The 14434-nt window shown below is 36.7% G+C and overlaps 1 protein-coding gene across 1 annotated transcript in view; it reads left to right on the top strand.

Moving 5' to 3' along the window:
• Nucleotides 1-12336, top strand: part of TMEFF2 (transmembrane protein with EGF like and two follistatin like domains 2) — a 216988-nt gene extending 204652 nt beyond the window's left edge. Inside the window, exons 8-10 of the mRNA XM_045806120.2 lie at nucleotides 6516-6639; nucleotides 8430-8588; nucleotides 11978-12336. Of these exons, the coding sequence (XP_045662076.1) occupies nucleotides 6516-6639; nucleotides 8430-8588; nucleotides 11978-12074 (380 nt within the window). The 3' untranslated portion in view covers nucleotides 12075-12336. The remainder of the gene's footprint in view (nucleotides 1-6515; nucleotides 6640-8429; nucleotides 8589-11977) is intronic.
• The last annotated feature ends 2098 nt before the right edge of the window (nucleotides 12337-14434 follow it).

The following is a 14434-nucleotide window of genomic DNA, read 5'->3' as shown; positions in this document are numbered from 1 at the left end:
TGGACTCCTGAGAGGTTAACGATCCCTACCTCTTCTCAAGGCCTGATATTTATGAAGTGTTGTCAAAGACATCTAAAGTTCCATAAAATACTATATTTTTAAAAGGTCTTCAAGCTAAATCCTCTAAACCTATAGGAGTTACCCACTTGCTGAGAGTTAATAGGCTCTTGACTGAATGGTGAAGTTTGAAAAGGACCATTAGAGGCCGAGTACAGTTTCTCCCAGTAGCCTGCTCCCTTCACGCTTTTGAGGGCTCTGCCATCCGAAGCCAGGCAGGGCATTTCAGGGCAGAAGATAGAGCAAATGGCTAAAAATCTGCTTATTTTTCTTTTAATAATAAGTAGATATGTATATATTTATTTTATATAATATATGTGTGTGTGTGTATAGATATAGATATACAGATAAAATATATTTTTGGAGGTCCAGAATTTATAGCTAAATCTGTGATTTAGCCTTGTGACGCCAAGTCCTGGAATTATAATAACTGTATCTGGATGTCATAAGTAAAATGCTTACACACAATTTCTTTCCCAAGATTGTACAGATTTCTTAGCTTTTATCTATGTAAATATATTACCAGTAGGAACTGAGATAATAAAGCCCCATGCAAATAATCGTGCAATATTGTGGCATTTCAATCACTCCAGTCCCCAAATTACTATTTCTATTTCAGATGCTAGTACTTTTTCCAATTTAAATTCAAGCAATTCTTGAATAATGTCATTAAGGCCTTGCCTGAGAATGTAGTAACGTGAAAATTAGTTTTCTTCTGCTTTATTTTAATTTGTGTGTCCAACAGGAATATTTATATACACAAGAGGTAATATGGATAATCACATTTCACATCTTATATTAGTGCATGATTGATGGTGGGGTAAGAAAGAATTTCTCCCTATCTCTGCCCATCCTACTTGCCAACCCAGAACACTGCCTAACTGGCAAAATTTTGGATCCAAATAGTTTCAATGACTCTTCTGGGAAAAAAAGTAGGTTTGACTAGTAAAAGAAATGCTGCATTTGTAGCAAAGGACTTGGTTTCTGTTTTGAAGTTATTTTCCAAATCTTTAACAGAGATTAAATAACTAGGAACATTGTGACTGAGTCTCTGCTCTTTACAAAACTTGAGAATTGATTGTGTCCTTAAATGCTTTCGTGTCCCTTGCACTCGCCTGTCACTTGTAGCTGGCATTCTCATTTGAGTCTCTGTCTTAGAGGCTTAAAAAAGGAGAGACTCTTCTCATCTACTCGACTGTGCCTTGAAGAAACTATGACAGCAGGTGAAGCTATTATGGAATTTGTTAAGTTGCAAGAACTCCTATTGCATTACATTCAGAACCTGTTCAATAGGAATGCTTTTCTGGTCTTTAAAAAACTTCTATTGCAATTCAAGCTAGATATGAGGCTTTACTGCCACCTCATATGTTTATACGTGATAAGATAAGGAGAGGAAATCCTAAGAATTATATATCTTCTCTGAAACCAACTCTAATCAACAACGGGGACAATCATGACTTCACTTCCAAATTCATAATTTGATTCTGTCCCTGGCACAATATAAATATAGTAGAAAGAAAGACGATTTTTTTTCCTCGTTAGTTAAATAAACTATTTTCAAATGGCTTTGGAGCTATGGCAGTAAGTAGGGGACAGGTAAGATTGAGTACAGATGTGCAGGTACATGAATACTCCAGGGCTGGGGTTTTCTTTTGTCATTATTAAATGTAAAAAAAATAGAAGTATTATATAAACATATTAAAAATGGAAAATTTTAGTTTTCTGGAAAAGTGTGGCACATTTTGTGTGCCCATGGGAAAAGCTTGTTAAAAACATCGTAAACAAGACAGTACCACTTGTGTGCCTGCACTTGTCAAAGATAATTGGTGATGTTAAAGCATGATGTTAAAAATTGAATTTAATCCACAAACACATTGTTCCCCCAAAGGAAGGTAATGCATAAAAGAGCTCACTTTATGCTAGAACATCTGGATTATAGACATTGTAAATATTGAAGATATCTTATGTGCTTTGATAAAGTAAAATGTCCCCATAATTAAGCCAAAGTGATTTCCTTTATTTACTATACCTAAATAATGTTCCTACTTATCTAATTCTTTTTCCCAGAGTATCAAAAATAATATTTTACAATAAATATTAGTATGTATTTATTGGTAATTTATTTTGAGTAAATATTAACAGTAGAAATAAATATTACTATTAGAGTTCAAAGAACCTAGAGGTCTGAAATAATCAAATCTCCCACACAGGAACACCCTACAATATCTGAGCCATAGTAAGAAGGCTTCTTTTTAACACCACCAGAAACTCACTACTTCACTATACCACTCACTCACTTACTGAACAGCTCTAGTTGCTTAAAATTGTGCAGTAGAAATCTGGCTCCCTCAAATATCCAGTGAGTCCTCCATGTTACCTCTAGTTTAGGATCTTTCCAACTTACTCTGAAACCCTTACACAGAAGCAGACCACTCCTCAGGAATCAGTGGTACAAGAGATTTGTAGATATCCCAAAGAAAGGCCTGATTAAAGCTAAGTAGTGCTCTCTCCAGAGAAACATCATCTGACCAGCCCTCAAAAGGCCTCCCAGACTACAGTGCACCACGGGTATGGCTCGGTTTTCTAGCTTGTAGGTGCAGAAGTTTGATCTTAAAAAATGCCAGAACTGAGTGGGATGGAAAAAGCTGACTTATGCCAAAAAAAAATACACAGAGAGTCAGAACCAATCAATTTAACTCATATGAAATATGTAACTGTCAAATGGATGAGAACTCCAGGTGGTACTGTAGGCTACATAGAAATCAAATTATTTTAAGCCTGTTCAGAGAACAGAGCATCAGAACAAGGGAAATGGGTTGACTGAGTGAATAGCAGCATCAGACACTAATAGTTTTGTGCATCCATTTCTGCAACTGGGACTCTAGGTTCGCAAGTTCAGGTTGGCTTCTCAAGGCAGCACCACCCTGGAGAGCACTTGAATAGAGAACATGGCTTTCAGAAGCTTCTTTTGTCAAGCTCTAACCCTTGTCAGGAAACATTCTTTCTTTGGCTACATGGATAGTTTTAGGCAAGTTTTATACTGTCATATTTCTGCTTCAGTCCATAATGTGTTGCTTTGATAGATTAATTCTCTGAACAACATCTTATTTCCAGCTTTGGGGGGAGAAAAAGGCAGGGATAATGTTAAACACACACACGTACACACAGTGTGGGCTGTATTGATTTAAGGCTCTGAAATGCTATGCCCCGCTCTGTCCCTTTTCTACCCACTTCCCTTACTTGAGTTATGATAAGGTAAAACCTTGCCAGTCCTCATTCCCTCTGTTTCTTGCCTCCCTTCCCCATCTCTTTCCCTGAATGTGCCAGGATAGAAACAATACATATAGCTGTGCTTTAGAACAACCCATTTCTATAGCTCTTGACTAAAGCGTTGACTAGCGATGGGCATGTAACCCTGTTAGCTCTGCTGCAATTAACTCATGTTATACCAGAAATGGTTTCTTAAAAGGGTCAGGATCCCTTTCAGAATAAATCATTTGTGAGCATTTAGTAGGAAACTAGTTGAAGATTTTAAGCAAAAACATGGAGAGTTTCTACCATTGTCACTATCTCCTTTAGCAGAAAGAGCACAACCTTTACATTAAATCTCTTTCTCAATGGAGGACAGAGAAATGGACGTCTAAATCATCAGCCACTGTAGGAAAAATACGGACTTCCAAAGTATCATTTTTAGATGATTTTCAATCTTTAAATGCTTCAGAATTGCTTGAATACCTAGGCATAAACATCAGGATCACAAATACTATCATCCATACACATATTTGGTTGGAATATTAGATTTTCTATGTTTCTATTCTTAATATGCTCAAATCTCATTTCTAAAATATGTCTATTGCATTACTAAAAGTGGTTATATATTCAGGTTTTCAATCAACTGGTTTACTTGGTTGGATTGACTATAAATTTGTTGACATATATTGATGATTCCTCATTTTCTTGCTCAGGGATCATTTCTTCTACTCATTTATTTTCAATCTCTCTACCTTTCTTATTTGACAGTACCCTATGAGCAGCATAACAGGGCACCCCAAGCTCATAAGGAATGGTGTAAACTAATTAGCAGATTTTATGATGGAAACTATTCCCCTCACACGTGATCATCCTGTCTGGATAATGAACTTTGTGAAAATATCTGGTTCCTACTACACTAAAGCAGCAGCCTCCCTCAAACAAGCTCTTACGTTGCCCTTGGACTTTGGTTTGTAACTGTGAACATGGTACAAATCCAAAAACAAAATCAGTATGGGACGAGAGATGGAGTTAAAAATAAAATAGCCTAAAAATGGATTTTGAGTTAAGAAAATTCTTGATCTTCTTTCATAACTGACAAAAAAGAAAAATAGTCCTAATAAGATGTGTTTGAAAAATACCATGCCTGAAATCACAATGTATAACTGAAGTGTAGGCAAGTTACAGAAAATTCTCCTGCATGCAGGTGTGCGGAAGCACTGAAGGGTTACTAACAAACACTAAATAGAAGTGTCGAATAGTTTGTGATGGGGAGAAGATCCAGGGAGAAGAATGAGAATCAGTGCTGGTCCGTTACATCAGCAGTGGGGCTGGCAAACCTCCCTGTGAAAGTCGCCTCTAAACGGCAGGTGCATGGTTTGACCACTGTAGCTTGTAGCCTCCTGGCAGCGGCAACAAATGAGCCTAGCCTTCGCCAGAGATTCACGAATGGCCACAAGCCACCTTAAGGTGCCTCAAAACAGCATGATCATCCTGCTTCTGTTTTGGTCACATATTCCCATATTGGAAATTTCACCCAACATTATTTATTTCAGTTTTTGTTGCCTTGATAGATTAATTCTCTGAACAACATCTTATTTCCAGCTTTTGGGGGAGAAACCAAAAGAGAAAACTTTGTATATTTTTAGCCTTTTCCATGGAAGGTGGTTCATTCATTTTAACAACATTCAACAAAGTAGAAATAGAATACAAACAAAATATCACCTAAATAGGTAAAGAGACACAAATATAGAACAAATGAATGATTTAAATGCCATCTCCAGTCTCACTAGCATACTTATCATAAATCCTTTATTAATTAGAGTTGTGATTTGAAATATTACCCATCATACAAATGTGCATAAATATTCCTACACAGGAAAGCACTTAACATATTTAACAATATACTTCAAACTTAAAATTCTGCAGATGACTAGCTAGATCTTAAAATGTATAGATATTTTACAGCTCTGCTTAAACATAAATAATGTATTTGTCCGATTCACCCATATTAAAGGTATTTTTTCTCCTGGTGAATGTATGCATCAACCATGACTGCCAGGACAAAACTAGGAGGGTGCACTGTAATAGAAGCTATACCTGTAGGTGAAATCCTAGGAAATAATCTATTTCATAAAAATAATAATTCATTTTTAATCTTCCATTACTGCTGCTTCCATTACTTCGCTTACCGTGGGGTTGAAGAATATCTCAGACTGAAGTCAAGAAAGTTATACTTTTCATGTGTTTAGGCAAGAATTTTAAAGTTTGTTAGGTTAGGTCACAGATTATGGAAAAGACTCAAAAAAGGCAAAACTTTATATTATAAGATGAATATCATCAAAAGACTATTTAGAGATAGTATTACAAATATGAAGCAAATGTATTTAGGCTAAAGGTCAGGAAAAATATTTTAATATCTTTGTAGAAACATGAGAAAACAAAACTTGTTAATGACAGAGGAGAGGGTTCACTTTAGAACACAAATTTTTTCATTATCATTAAGTTTAACTTTCGCATCACGTTGTTAACATAGGCCAGCTATTATGCATTGGAATACACTTAGAGCATTCAATATGTACTGTGTTAGTATCTCCATAAATGATTCTGATATAACATTTGCTCTTTCAATATCTTTATTTTGGCAATAAGAAAATGTATGGGTGCTAGTAGAATTCCCCTTCACAGTAGATGAAAAAAGCCTGAAAGAATACGTTTGTTGCAATTTGCATTTAGTTTTGGAAAACGTCTGTTTAACAACTGAACACAGCCATATTTTAACTTTTAAGCTCCCACACTGAGAAAGTATCAAGGTATTGCAGCAATTTACTCTTAGGGACATTATGTTGAGCTTTGAAATTCAAAAAATAAGATAGTTTTTCTTGAATTATTTTATGATCAATGTACAGTCTCTACACAAGGAAAATTAAAGCTGTCTGACAACTCATAGAAGCATCACTGGCTATTAAAGATGGAAGAAATTGCATAAAAGCATGAAAATCACTTGGTAATTTTGCAGTTTCATCTCTAAACACAATTGTGAAGATGTCTGTCTTTCAATTCCTCGTCTTTCTTCTGAAGCATGGCCTTTTAGTTCTTGCCCTTTTAAATATCTTTGCCCACTATAGCTTTGCTTCTTAATGCACTGGTTGATCTTACTGGGCTAAAAAGTATTTACAAAGGGTGCCTGCTTTTATCTGTATTCACAGAGAATGCTAACAAGTTAGAAGAAAGTGCAAGAGAACACCATATACCTTGCCCAGAACATTACAATGGTTTCTGCATGCATGGGAAGTGTGAACATTCTGTCAATATGCAGGAGCCATCTTGCAGGTAATGTTTTTACTCTTTAACTTTTAAAATGTATAAAGTAAAAACAGAGAACTAAATTCTGGATGTTTGCAAAGAATTGCATGACATTTTGCCTGACTGGGTGATGAGCAGCAAAACTTTTTACTGCCTCTCCTATACACACACACACACACACACACACACACACACACACACACGAAAACCATGAAATGTGTGTGCCTTACATACCCAAGTACTATGTAATATACCATTATGTATACTCTTCTGGTAGAATTTTAAATTGTACTTTGGGCATTACAAGCTTCTTAAAGACTCAGCCTCCTCTGTTTTATTCATCACTCTTTCCCATGAACATAGAATAGCTCTTGGCACATAACAGGTGGTCAATAAATATTTCTGAAATGAATGGATGAAGACTTAATGTACCTAAGATAACGTCGTTGCTTTAGGGAGGTCATCTTTTCCAAAGTCCTTCAGGTGTTCTAATCAATACTATCAGTCTTGGTTTTGCTGAGTACATACTCTTTTCTGTGGATCTGCTATCCTCATGCCTTGTAGAGTGAGATTATTAGCTATACCTCCACAGATTCTAACTCAGTTGAGACACAAAGAAATTGCTTGTCTGGACTTAGTTAATAAATATAAGTATCTGCTGAATATTCATGAATAGAACATAATTATTGAGATGGTAAAAAGATGGTAAAGTCAAGGTGGAAAAACAAATGTATTTGTATTAAAAGAATCTATAAGTGGCATATGATGAAACAGGCTGTGTATTGTTATACAGCGAAAGGAATTTCTCTCTCTCTCTTCTGCTTCTCCTCTCCCTTACTCTTTCTTCTCTCTATCTCTCTCTCCCCTCAAGAACTGTCTTCCTTTTATGTTTTCCTTAACTGAATACACTACCACCTTCCAGTGAAGCCAGGTAGAGTGAACAAAACTGAGAGGTTGTTCCTGCTGCCCTGCCATCCTTAGCAGGGTCCCCGTTATTAAACCCTTCGAGGCAAAGATGAAAGACCCCGGATGTAGAAATTCCAAGTGAATACTAAAATAGTTGCACAAAGCCACTGACAAGTTGACCCTTGTTGGTATTGTTATGTGAACAGTTCCTTCATTTCATTGTCAAATGCTAATTTTAACACGTTGATGGTTGACTGGAGCTTTCTGATGAGGGTCCAGTGAGTGAGAAGCAATGTTCATTCTGAGATGAATAGCACATGGGTTTACTTTGCGGAACTCTATTGTCTACACCATAATTATTTTTTTCCTACTGAAATTTAGCTCTCTAACATAAGTAGACAACTTTATGATCAACAAATTAAAGAAATCACTTATTGTACCCTTGTGCTAAACGTTTTTCAACATTTATTCTCACTGTAGCATAGAGAACACTTCATCCAAAAATAAGCAATAGCTCTGTTTTACACCCATATCCTCAGAAACAAACCTTTTCTCAAGTAATCATGTCGATTTAAGTTGATTAAAGAACAAGTTAAATAAAAATTCACCTGAAAAAAATATAGAAAGAACGAGTATTTCTGGACATCCACTGCTTCTCTGTCCTCAAAATTTACATACCAACACTCCTGTCCTCAAAACTTATTAGTAAGTATAAAAGTAAACCTCATATCTTTGAAACCAAAAACACAAAGAAATCTTGTTGAAAATAAATAGTCAAAAACCATATCTACAAAGTAGCATTTTTTTAAAGAGGGAAACAAACAGCCCCGATATGAAGATAAATGTGTATGGGCCAACTATAAAAATGAATCCAGCAGCTACAGGTAACTGGACACTACCATTTCTTCCAGGTGTGATGCTGGTTATACTGGACAACACTGTGAAAAAAAGGACTACAGTGTACTGTACGTTGTTCCCGGCCCTGTACGATTTCAGTATGTGTTAATCGCAGCTGTGATTGGAACCATTCAGATTGCTGTCATCTGCGTGGTGGTTCTCTGCATCACAAGGTCAGTAACTGTGCTCAATGGCCACGGAGATACAGGAATCTGTTGCTCCTCCTTGCCTTACTTAGATTTCTCTGCTTAGGAGTCCCTTCGTGGACTCTGCGGCCAGCTGTTCGCAGGAGTCCTGTTTCCTCATCATAACAGCATGTGAATAGCATCGATTTTCATGCTGGAGTGCTACAAAGTATTTTCCTTATTTTTGCATATCGATGAGGATTGTTTATTTTTGAAGCAAAGATTTGTTTTTCTCTACTATGTGATGCCAATCTTTGTTTAAATATGCTCTTCTCTTTTGGCTGTAGAAAGTCAGTCTTCATTCAGACTACTAACAGACTATTTAGATGACAGTGTTGCCTTATTTACCCAGATCAGTATGACAAAAAGGGTTAGAAGAGATTGTATACAAGGCCTAGAAGAGTGTTAAAGTATAGCGTTCATTTATGGTACCTATATTTCCAATTATAACTCTGATATCATTTTTAACACATTTGATATAAACAACAGGTACATTTTTATCTTAAGTTAAAATAGCTTTTAATCACAAAATTCAAAGAAAATAGCTATAATAAAAAAGACTATGTTGTAGTACATGAAAACCTTTGATATATGGAAACATGCAGCAAATATGACAACAAGCGTTTATATCAAACCCCCAGAACAATCAAATGGTAATTGCTTCCTGGAGAGCTAGATTGAGAGGGATCCAGAGACCTCAGCCAGTTTCAATAGGAGAGAAAATCATGGTTAATTAGTGACGTCTGCCACTGTGCTTGGAGTAAAGGAGTAAGGCCAGGTATTTACTTGCTTAACTTCATCAGTGTGTAAATTCATGGCAACCAAATCCGTATTATTTATGCCCTGCCTAACCGGAAATATTATTGAAGATACTTCTTTCTGACCTGATTTCACTCTCCTTGAGAAAAAAGTTCCCAGAAAGTTTTTCAAGGCTTTTGCCAAATTCACGAGACATTTTAACTTTCATTCATTTGTACAGCTCTACAGTAAATCAGAATGTTTCCCCCCAAATTATTTTTCTAAAGACAAGAAAATAAAAGAAAGTATCAGACCTTTAGAAAATAAAGGCCATAATACATCTCCGTAGCCGTACTGCACTATCTTCTTTGAGGACAAGTGTGGCATTTGCTCTTGAAAAAGACAAAATATGGTTCATAAATCCTTGCCGGGCCTAAGAGCTTAAGGGAAGATCATTGACTGGAGCTCTGTGCTGCTCCAAGCCAAGTTGAGCTCATAACTAGACTCTCACGTTTAGATGCCAAGTGAGTCAATGGATTATATGAAAATAGATTCTAGGGAACATAAAGATAACTCAAGACACCAAAAATACTGAGTCTAAAGGAAAGATAGAAAAGAATCTAAAACACAAGCAGTGGTGCCATATACGCTAAGGGTCTTGAGCCTTCTGATATGTACACAATGTCAGCACGCGAAAAAGCAAATTCCCATTTAATAGATCTCCTCTCATAATAATTGGATTCGCATGTTTCCATCTCATAATAAGTTTTATTATGACAAAAATGCAAACCTTTCAGTACCCTAGCAGATGATCTCAAGTTTGTTATTGATCACAGTCCTGTTCCCATAGGTTAGAAGAACAGCTGGAATACGTAGGGTCCCTACCTCACCAAGCGTGGTGTGTGTATATGTTATATGTGTGTACCATACATGTGTGTACACGCACAGATACATTTAATACCATATGAGGAAGGAACAGTGATCCCCATTTTCAAAATAGGAGCCCTGAGGTATGAGAAGTTAGCGAATCGCTAAGTGGGCACAGCTGAGTAATAAGGACAGCTGTGGAGTCCAGGCGGCCTAGCGTCGGCGCCTGCGCGCTTGCGCCCTGCTCATACTGCCCTGCGGCTGGTAATAATGTGTATTCCTACGCTCAACACAACCCACGCTGAGCTCCAAATCAGAAGGAAGCCATTTTTTCAAGGCATATGGCTATTTTCATTTTACATGTTGAAACAAAACAAAACCTATTCTCTATTTACTTTTGAGGAAGAGTACATGAGCTAAATTAGCATTATTGTAATGCATTTTATAAAGCTTTTTTAAGATGTCCGAGTCTTCCAAAGTCTTTCCAGGAGCCACGCTAGTCCGTAAGCCACACTTTCCCCAGTGTGGATTCATTCTATTCACTTTGAGAATGTTCTACTCAAAAACCAGATTTTTCCACCCAGCTCATCTGCCCCTCCCCTAACCCTCCCCTTTTCTGGCCACCTTGACCACACTTGTCTGTCAAGACCTATTCTGACACATCCCATTGCTGAAAGATTGACAGACTGCACCAGGCAGAGGTCCCTTCATTCTCTTCAATTTTCTTTTAATTTCTCCATCACCTGGTCTCTCTTCTTTTCTCTCTCTTCCCCTCCTCCCACTTTTTTTTCTAATTGCTTCCTTTGTTTTTATTATTTTAGTCTAACATCTGCCCTCCTTCTAAATACAGCATGTGTCATAAAAATATAGACATCTAGAGACATGCTCTGGAATGAAAAGAGTTGAGAAGATGGATTTTCAATCTTTTTGTCTCCAGCTCCTACTTGCATTTGACTTTCAGCTCCATGTTCATTTTAACAGATCTACCACACTTCTGTAAAATATATATGTATATATAATATGTATAAGTATTCATATATGAACATACATATGAATATATAATCTCTGAAACCCATCTTATTATAATAAGATTTTATATGAAATTTATATTGTTGTTCTTATTTGTGTCATCAAAGCATTTGTTTATTGCAAGAGAAAAGACACCAGACCAGAGCTTTTCAGGTAATTTGACTGAATTTAGCTTTTTATAGAAGCGAAGTAGTTGGCACCAATTAATGTTTCCAGCTTACGGTATTAATACATAAAAATGATACCAGGCTGAACCAAAACAATATCCCTTTTCATTACATATCAGATATTAAGAGTTGGCTCATTCTCTGGTTGGATAGGATTTAAACTTTTAGCACTGAAATGTCAATATAACATTCATCCTGAGGACATTTAAAATATAAAATTGTTGAAGACATTTAAAGTGAGATTAGATGAGCTCACAACTCGCTTGGTTGCCTTGTGCTGAGTCATTCTTGTGCCTTCCTGAGTAAGCGATTGAGGACCAGGTAAATGTATTCCTCTTCACCTTCTGCCTCTGCTCTGCAGTGCTCCCCGACAGACGCTTAAAGACAACCGCAGGAAAAGCAAAAAAAAAAAAAAAAAAAAGTCTTCTAAAATAATCCCAGCTTCTACTAATAATAAATTCTTTTGTCTGAAATATTTTAACGATTGGCTTAATCCACAACTTCACTCTGTAATTGTAGGACCCAACTTCAGGTAACAGCACTGGACTAAGATTTGTAAACTTTCCAACCTTCTAGGAAATGCCCCAGAAGCAACAGAATTCACAGACAGAAGCAAAATACAGGGCACTACAGTTCAGACAACACAACAAGAGCATCCACGAGGTTAATCTAAAGGGAGCATGTTGCACAGTGGCCGGACTTCCGAGAGCTGGGACTACACAATACAGTATTATAGACAAAAGAATAAGACAAGAGATCTACACATGTTGCCTTGCATTTGTGGTAATCTACACCAATGAAAACATGTACTACAGCTATATTTGATTATGTATGGATATATTTGAAATAGTATACATTGTCTTGATGTTTTTTCTGTAATGTAAATAAACTATTTATATCACACAATATAGTTTTTTCTTTCCCATGTATTTGTTATATATAATAAATACTCAGTGATGAGAAAAAATTGGCATTCTTAAATTTGCGGTATCTCATAACTGTCACTATAATCAAGCCGGTACAGCCTGTACAGGCATCAGTATTGCATCTTTCCCCACATCCTGAGACAGAGCATTAGTTTACACAGGACTCAGTGGCTAGGTTTTGAGTGATTCCGAGATCAAGGGAAATGATGGTTATTGGAAAAGAGAAAAAATAATTTACTTTATATCGAGTGAGGATAAAATATTTCAGATCTTTGAATCATCTCTATTTCATCAACTTTCTTCCCTGGTCTTCCATTTTCATCCCCAGAGCTGAAAAATCTCTGGCACATAACTTAAATCAAAGAAGAAAGGGGAGGGAAAGTGTTTTATAACTCATAAAAGAGAGGGAAAGAAGATACTGGTTTTTATTTGGAAAGCATCTTAGAATCTCACTGTTAAGTGCATATACCTGAAGGGTCGGGAACAAGTTACACATCAGGAATACACAGAGCACGAAATCTGTTCCATTTAGGTGAGTGGAATTAAGAACTTGCAGAAAAATTTAATAACATCATTAAAAGTGAAACACCAGAATCATAGATTCTCAGAAGCTCCTTGCTACGTTTACAGCACGGAGTTCTTTAAAAAGAAGTTAGAATTGCCACCAAATTCCTTATGAATAGCTTTATGGCTAATGCTGACCCATTATTTGAAGTGGAACTACGGTGATGATGATAGTTCATAAAAAAACAGAGAAATACATTGTAAGCATATTTATATGCTGAGATAAGAAAGCAAAATTAATCCCATAGCATCTAAGAGAATTTAGTGGGAAGTTGATAGGAATTCTTGAGCATATAAATAGGTATGATCACTTTGGGAAGAAATAAAATATGAAAATTCTCAGAGAATAAGAGGTCAATAACAAAACAAATAATTGCCTTATTATCACTTAGTTCTCCCCAGCTTTCCGTGGCTAATATAGTAAATCTAGAGCTTTCTTTACCTCCTTTCAATGACCTCTGCATAAACTAAAAGGAATGACACTCCTGTGTCCAAAAAAAAAAAAAGAGACAAATATCAAATCAACACATTCTGGATATAAAATATTCAGTGAAAAATACGTTTCCTGAAGTGATATTTATGATATTTATAAAAACATTTAAAAAAAGGTGACAATCTAAATAGGATTTAGGGCTCTGAAACACTTGGTTTTCTATGTTAGTCGGCACTCCGAGAAGCGTGAATCTACGGGCATAACCATCGCACAAGGGTTTCCATAAGTCGGTCTTGTGCTACTTGTGCAAAACAGACGCCATTTGAACGTGTGCGTGGAGCTCTAGCTTGATCAGCAAGCGGAGAGGTGGACTGGCAGCGGTCTCCTTGTCAGACAGCAGCCGATGGCAAACACACCCTCCCCTAAAAGAAGAGCGACAACGGCGGCGCACTACAGAGCTTAGCGGAGCTTGAAGGAAAGGCAATGCCACCGACCTTTCCCTGTTGAGTATGAAATGACTTGCTTCGCTAAATATCGGCATGCTGTTTTTGCAGGATTTTTTATCAAAGAATCATAAACCCAAGTGTTAGAAAAGTCCATGGAGTTATTAATACGGTGCATTCCTATTCACCTCCACGCTCACCTACCCCATTTGGGAAGTCCTTTTAAAGGATACCCAGCGAGTCCTAAGTGAACATACAGTATGCGCCAAGCACTATTCAAAGTCTTAGGGAAATACAAGTAAAGCAGGATCTTTACTTTAAAGGAACTCACAATCTAGTCCTGACAGATAATCATCCATATCATCTCTGCTTGCATATTTCTTATAATTTGGAATTTACTCTTGGTCAATTCTAATCTTGAGATATTATTTTTCCTCTCAGATTGAGTTTAAATTTACTTCTCTGTGATTTCTACCCATGGCTCTTATTTTTCCTTTCTGGAGCAAAGGAATAATGACTCATGTATTTAAAAATATTCAAACAGATATGACCATTTTTCCACTCACCCTGCAGCCCCTTTGCAAGTACTTGCTTCTCCAGGTGAGACATCCTTGATGTTCTCATCTGATCTTCGTGTGATACAGTCTCCACTCCCCCACAGCATCCG

Source organism: Ursus americanus, chromosome 1 (genome assembly GCF_024610735.1).
Source record: "Ursus americanus isolate L20-20 chromosome 1, mUrsAme1.1.p, whole genome shotgun sequence".
NCBI classification, from domain to species: Eukaryota; Metazoa; Chordata; class Mammalia; order Carnivora; family Ursidae; genus Ursus; species Ursus americanus.
Note: the sequence above shows the minus strand (reverse complement) of the source record. Positions and strands in the feature narration are given on the sequence as shown.